At 42.1% G+C, this 6,785-nt stretch overlaps 1 protein-coding gene across 1 annotated transcript; it reads left to right on the forward strand.

Annotated features, from left to right (window-relative positions):
• The first annotated feature begins 3,949 nt into the window (after window positions 1-3,949).
• On the forward strand, window positions 3,950-6,681 carry cbln12 (cerebellin 12). Its single transcript, XM_003457414.5, has 4 exons — window positions 3,950-4,113; window positions 4,736-5,396; window positions 5,775-5,894; window positions 5,975-6,681. The coding sequence occupies exons 2-4, from the start codon at window positions 5,115-5,117 to the stop codon at window positions 6,170-6,172; spliced, it is 600 nt and encodes a 199-aa protein (XP_003457462.1). The 5' UTR covers window positions 3,950-4,113; window positions 4,736-5,114; the 3' UTR covers window positions 6,173-6,681.
• The last annotated feature ends 104 nt before the right edge of the window (window positions 6,682-6,785 follow it).

Here is a 6,785-nt window from a genome sequence, read left to right on the forward strand (position 1 = left end):
GTGAACTCAAAAGGGAACTCTGTGAGTGGAATGAATGCGTGACACTTACCTGCCCCGCTAATGATTTTAAAGAAATAGCTAGACATTTTGGGGAATGAAGCTTGTTAGCTTTCTTGTTGAACTTCAGAGCTTAACCCACATGTCAGAGGTGCTCTGCTGGACTGAGATCTGGTGACTGTGGAGGCCATTTGAATTCCAGTGTAATGTTCAAGAAACCAGTTTGAGATGATCTAAGTTCTGAGTGACATGGTACGTCATCCTGCTGTAAGCAGACATCATAAAACGTGGCCATAAAGGAGTAGACATGACCAGCAACAATATTCAGGAACGCTGTGGTGTTTAAATAATGCTCAGTTGGTCTTAAGCTGAGGCTCCAGAGTGCAGTCATTTACATATTCAACTTAGAAGTGAAAGGTCCCTGATCCTTTCAATTCCAGGCAGAGTTACATCCCTCTGAGGTTGCGTCCCCCTTAACAATCTACCAAGCCAAACATCCAGTGCTACCTGCTGTAGCAAGAGAACAGCCAAAAGTAGCATTAGTTGGTATTAAGGGGCCCAAAGTGTACCAAGAAAATATTGCCCACACTATTAGATACTGGGCAAGATACTGAATAGATAGATAGATAGATAGATAGATAGATAGATAGATAGATAGATAGATAGATAGATAGATAGATAGATAGATAGATAGATAGGACCAATGGCATCTTTGGTATGATGAAGGACTGTAAGCAGTTTTCTATGTATGTAACTATGTAACACCTCTGTAGTATATAAGTTCATGTGCAGTGTTCCACATTGGGTCCAGGTAAGAGCAGTGCAGGTGATTGCCCTATGAACTCACAGCGAGCCAGTGAGATGATCTCCTGTTGTGTGCTCCGTGTAAGAAAGCACAACTTTGGACCTGATTTTTCTTGACATTGTTTGGAGTTCATGTCTGATAAAACCTAAAGAATGTGTTTGTGGGTGCTTTCATTAACACGTAGATGTCATTTGCAAATATTTCTCAGTTGGTTTCTATGGTTCACTGGAGGACACACTTGCCGACACTCAGAGACTGACAGCTTGAGCAAACAAAACAAAAGCTTTAATAAGATGCTGCTGGTAACTTACAAGAGTCTACGCAAATTCAAAAGCAGCAGACAACAAAATCCCAAATAAGGACACAAAATCTAAGCTGGCACTAAAAACAGGAAGACAAACATAGTGATCAACAAAGGCAGAGAACAGAGGAGCACAGACAAATACAAAGGTAGAGACATGAAGCTGAATACACCAGCAATCTGTTTAACAAACTCTGAGTCTAATGCTGACCTCTAATCCCGAGAAGAGAAACTCAGTTTTGAGTCCAGAATAGCAAATCAGAGTCAGTTCAACTCTGAATATGTTTGCATTGAGCTAAATAAAGAAAGCATCATCAATGGAGTTAAAACCATGATTAACCATCTATGAATGTGTTGAATAAATAGCAGATGATGTTTATGTTAAAAAGCACGAGTTTAATGACCTGAATTTTCTTCTTTGGGTAATGAAGTTGGAAGCATCATGTTTGTAATGCTTAAGTTTAAATATATTTATTCAGATGTAACGCAGTGGGGACAAAATGAAGCTGACAGCAATTGAGGATGTAGGTGTGGCTCAAAAGCATACATTTATAAATCTCTGTTTTGCATTTTAAAAGTTCTGTTTTGCTCCATAGAAACGGGCGAACAAGTTTAAGTACTACGAGGAAAGTAACTAAGATTTTTCTCTCTCCTTACAGTAACCAGTCCCTTGAGTCTGGACACAAACACAGCTCATCCTCTGTTGAGCATCTCAGATGACCTGCGCTCAGTTACACGAGTTAAAAACCGCCTGCCCTGCGCTGCTCATCCCGAACGTTTCGACCACTGGCCGCAGGTCCTCACCGTCCAGACCTTCTCCTCTGGGACTCACTACTGGGAGCTGGAAGCCGAGGGATTCTGGGATGTGGGCGTCTGCTACCGAAGTATTGGACGAAAGGGCAAAGAAGGCAATGCATTTGGGAACAACAAGGTACACGTGTGCCGCAGAGCCACAGTGGTTGATCACGCTCATTCCAGTGTTAGATTTTGTGTTTTCTTTGCTAACTAATAGAATGAGCAGGAGCCTCTGTTTGATGTCTGTCCCTGACATCTCTCAGTCTGTTTGGCATCAGTGAAAAAGATGATTTTTTGCTTTGAACACCACATCATTCATTCAGTCAAAAGTGAACCTTCTTTCTATTTTCCTCTGGTGCACTAAAGCAGTTCAACAATTGTATTCCAGTTCTATTCTTTCCTCGTCTATTCTTATGTGTACGTTTAATTTTATGTTTAGGTTTTTTCCTAAAATCACTGCCCTGATTTAACCGTCAGTGATCAAAGCATATTTTGCAGAAGGATGAGAACATTTACAGTGATACATGTCCTTGTCAACCACATGCAATTAAAGATAAAGCCAATACTTCCTTGGAACGCTGCAGTGATTTGTGCTCAATTTAAAATATAAATCAGTTACTAAAATTATCGCCAGATCAATTTTCCCCACATCAGTAATTGTTTGATAGTAAAGTTTCAGCTGACATAACAACATCTTCCTTGATTAAACCCCTTGTAGGTTTCATGGAGCTTGACACAGCAGCACGACAAAAAGCTAGCCGCCTGGCACAACCGCAGGAAGACCCGCCTCACATACCAAATGACTGGGAACCGCGTTGCTGTAGCCGTGGACTACAGCTCAGGCACCATCACCTACTCAGAGGTGGGACCGTCTAACAACCTGATCCACCTCCACACTTTCTCCACCACCTTTACTCAGCCGGTGTGCCTGGGCTTTGGTCTCTACAAAGCTGAGCTCAACAGTCGGATCACTATTGTTAAAGTCTGATGTGATGAGAAGGACAGCCGGGAGGATGATGATGATGAACTCTGTGCTGTTTTGGCCATTCCAAAATAAAGTGCTGTTGTTTTTTCCCGTCTGTGTAACTTACATAAACCTCTGTTGGAGCCTTTGCCATGAGCTGCTGTTTCTCTGCTCCCTGCTCTAAAACAGAGCTTTACCTCTTCCTCACCAAAGAGACAAAACTGTGTCTTCTAAAGCTGCGATCAGCTGACATGTGAAAACATTTCCAGAAGACACTCAAAGGGAATTTGATACTTCCCTAAACACTAGATGGAAAGGCTCATTTTAAAGGGGACCAATTATGTTCATTTTCAACTAAATATTTTTATATTATATGTTGAACTGTACTGTATAGACGCACATATGTTGGTGTCATTGTTTGAAACTTTAGTCATTTTTAATAATCCAGCCTTGTAGCAATGGATGTGACAGAAAACAAGGAAAAGCATATTAGGTCCCCTTTAAAAAAGATACAAATTAGCTTTAGATCAGGCTGCAACATTGTTCAGCACTTTGATTCCACAGTGATTAGAAATAAGGATGACTGTTGTGTATAAAGTAATGTAGTTGTAGAAAAGCTGGAAATTTGTTTGGCTGATATTAATAAGATAAACTTGAGCCTTTTTCTCACTCCAGCCTTTCTTAAACATCCCTGAAGCTCTACCTCTGGTTTGTGATTTCCTGTCTGTATCTAGGAGTGTCTAGACATTTAGTGCATGATCAAAGAAAAGCACAAAAGCAGCATCTTTATGGATCAAACGGTGCTGCGGATCCAGGAATCCAGCTCTATTTACCACATGCATAAAGACCTGGAAATAAATCTCGCTGTCTTGAAGATAGCGAAGGATCTTTTGATTCTTGTGAGGAGATCGATGTTTTGTTTGGGAATTACAGGGGGAAAAAGAGGAGAAAACAACTGCCACTCACTTTCTAACTTTGCTCTTTGAAGCTGCTCACACTTATTTATCTTTTATATTACTGTAAAGGTGAGTGGGCGGATGCAGCATAAAGGGTGAGAACGAAGCAGATGGAAAGGAGGGAGAGAGATAGAGAGAGAGAAGGGAAGGAACAGGGAGATAGACAGAGAGATGAGAGCAGTCTCTATCTTGGTTGCGATCAGCCATGCTGTGAATTAATGTGACAGAGGAGCGGAACAACAAGGATATTTCAGTCCTTCAGATATGGAATACACAATCCTTTGCACGGGAACAGGTGATCTTCTGTTTATTACTTTTATTATTTTCATAATCTCATAATTTTGTAGTCAGATCATGTTTAGTCACTTTTGATGAATAGCACAATGAATTGTGTAATACCTTGAATGAGGAAGCATGTTGCATTTGTCTCTGAATAACTTTGTTGAAGCTTAGAAGGAAACGTTTTCACCCTGTTGCTGATTTTGCAGAGATGAATGGATGTTATTTCAAAAATGCTACACTTTGAAATGGCATTGGAGGCAGGGGGCTTTGCATTTTACTCATTTCAGTGAGCTGAACCAACAGAAAGTCTTTCGAACCTGCAGAGAAGATGAACGTGTGTACGTGCGGCTGCAGCGTGTATGAGTGTGCGCAACAAGAGGCACAAGTGGGAGAAAGAGCGAGTGTGTGTGGCAGACAGATGGTCACTCAGTGGAGTTGTTCCCCATCTCTCTCTCTCTGCTTTCCCTCTGGGTCCTACATCCTCCCCCTGTCACCTCTCCAAAGTCTTACCTCATCTTTTTTTTTTCCCTCTCTTCCACACCTTTTCCATCCTCGTCTTCAGCCCGGACTTGGATCTTCACTCACCGTTCCGCCCCTTATCTTTTTTCTGTCTCTCCCTCTCTTCCCTTCCTCAGCTACATCTCTGCTTATTTTTTGCTGACGACATCAACTTGAAAATATCAAGAGATTTTTTTTCTGAGTGTCATTCTGGACCCTGTTGACACAGCACAAAGGACACTGAAGAGATTTGGGGATTTGTGTGGGGGTCAAAAAGGGGGAAACTTGAAAGAAAAGACTGACAGATATGACCAGCAAACCAATCTGAGTTAAAACTGCCTGAAAAACATAGACTAAATTTAAAAGAAAAACAGGTTTTCTTTCTCTTTCTGTTCTGATATAGAGTGTTTCTTTAGCCATAGCATGTCTATTTATTCTGCAGATTGCCCAGAGTGACTATTGTCCTTAGAAATTAGAGATATTTGAGTTAAAAAAAAAAAAATCTCAGGTTCAGTCATGCACCTCGGGTCAGTCCACCCTGACATCCTGCTCCTCCTGGGCATGCTCCTGTTGTGGGGACCTTTGGGATCCAGGGGCCAGAATGACACAGAGCCCATCATCCTCGAGGGGAAATGTTTGGTAGTGTGTGACTCCACGCCTTCGTCCGAGCCTGCCGGAAACGCCCTGGGCATGTCGGTGCGCTCTGGCTCGGGTCGGGTGGCCTTCTCCGCCAGCCGCCAGACTAACCACGAGCCGACAGACATGAGCAACCGCACCATGATCATCTACTTTGATAATGTGAGTTATCAGATATCTGTGTTTATTATGCCCATTTGTAACATACTGTGGCAAATTGTGATAGGTTTACTCTTTACAGTACAGAATGGGCAAATTAACACACACAAAAGCCTCTGTGCTATCATTGGTCAGGTGTCTTCTCCCACTGGGTGTGATAATGAGCTGATTGCTAAACTTTTGAACCTGTAGTGAAGCCACATAATGACAACATGGTTGTATTATGCTGCACAAGCTGCATGTCCATGGACATTTTAGGGGGAGGGAGGGATGTATGAAAATAGGTCTCAGTAGTTTGGAAGTAAGCGATCTGAACAGATGAAAAGAATGACCCATGTCGTGACTTTATCATCCCCCCTCTTTTTCCTGCTGTCCTCTCAGATTTTGGTTAACGTGGGCACTCATTTTGACCAAGAAAGTAGTGTGTTCCTGGCACCAAGGAGGGGGGTGTACAGCTTCAACTTCCATGTGGTGAAGGCCTACAATAGACAAACTATTCAGGTACGCCCACTCGACTCTGAGACTTATAGCTGTCGTTCCAGTGGATCACTCTCTTAATCTCGCTGGTTCCCATCTCTTAGGTTAGCCTGATGGTGAACGGCTGGCCAATGATTTCAGCTTTCGCTGGGGACCAGGACGTGACCAGAGAAGCCGCCACCAATGCCGGCCTGGTGATTATGGAGAAGGGCGACAAGGCCTACCTCAGACTGGAGAGAGGCAACCTGATGGGAGGCTGGAAGTACTCCACATTCTCAGGCTTCCTGGTTTTCCCCTTGTGAGAAAGATAGAGGGTTGAAGCGCTGCAAAGTGAGAATGATTAAGAGAAAAAAGGGGAAGAGGTGGTGGGGAAAAAGAAAGGCTTCAATCTGTAACCTTATATAGTGCATGAAAAGATGGCTTTTATGCAAAAATGAGATGATTGTTCAAATGGACCAAAAAGAAAATGAGAGTAGACGTCAAACAATTTCTCTGAGGAATTCATTTGCTCTGTTTTGTTTTGGGTGTTTTTTAATGTCTAAATGCTTGTTATAGGAGATACTTTGTGGCAAAATTCTAAAGTAGCCATTTAAAACGTGGGCTTCTGTGCTAGAGTACCTAAAAGCTTCTGTTCTTAAGTGTTTCAACACTGCTGTGCTCCACATGCCATCCTGTCAATGTTTGAAAAAATCTCTTTATTCTTGTGTGCTGTATGACTGGTGTTCCCCTATATGCCTGTTAGTATAATGCAACAAATGTTTATTTACAAAGAAATTTCTATCAAAGACCAAATAAAATAGTCTAAATCTGGCTCAGTATTTCACTTTGAGTATGCAAGCAGGAATGCTTTCAGACAATATCTGATGAATCACCAAGACTGCGACGGTTTAATCTGCTTATACAAGGCATCCCTTC

The sequence above is a fragment of the Oreochromis niloticus genome, linkage group LG18 (assembly GCF_001858045.2).
Source record: "Oreochromis niloticus isolate F11D_XX linkage group LG18, O_niloticus_UMD_NMBU, whole genome shotgun sequence".
NCBI lineage: Eukaryota > Metazoa > Chordata > Actinopteri > Cichliformes > Cichlidae > Oreochromis > Oreochromis niloticus.

What these genes read in the sequence shown, in the direction of transcription:
- cbln12 (XM_003457414.5), top strand. Translation starts at nt 5,115, where the DNA reads ATGCACCTCGGGTCAGTCCACCCTGACATCCTGCTCCTCCTGGGCATG. An exon ending in TGATCATCTACTTTGATAAT is followed by an intron (nt 5,397 to 5,774) that starts GTGAGTTATCAG and finishes CTGTCCTCTCAG; the next exon opens with ATTTTGGTTAACGTGGGCAC. An exon ending in ACAATAGACAAACTATTCAG is followed by an intron (nt 5,895 to 5,974) that starts GTACGCCCACTC and finishes CCCATCTCTTAG; the next exon opens with GTTAGCCTGATGGTGAACGG.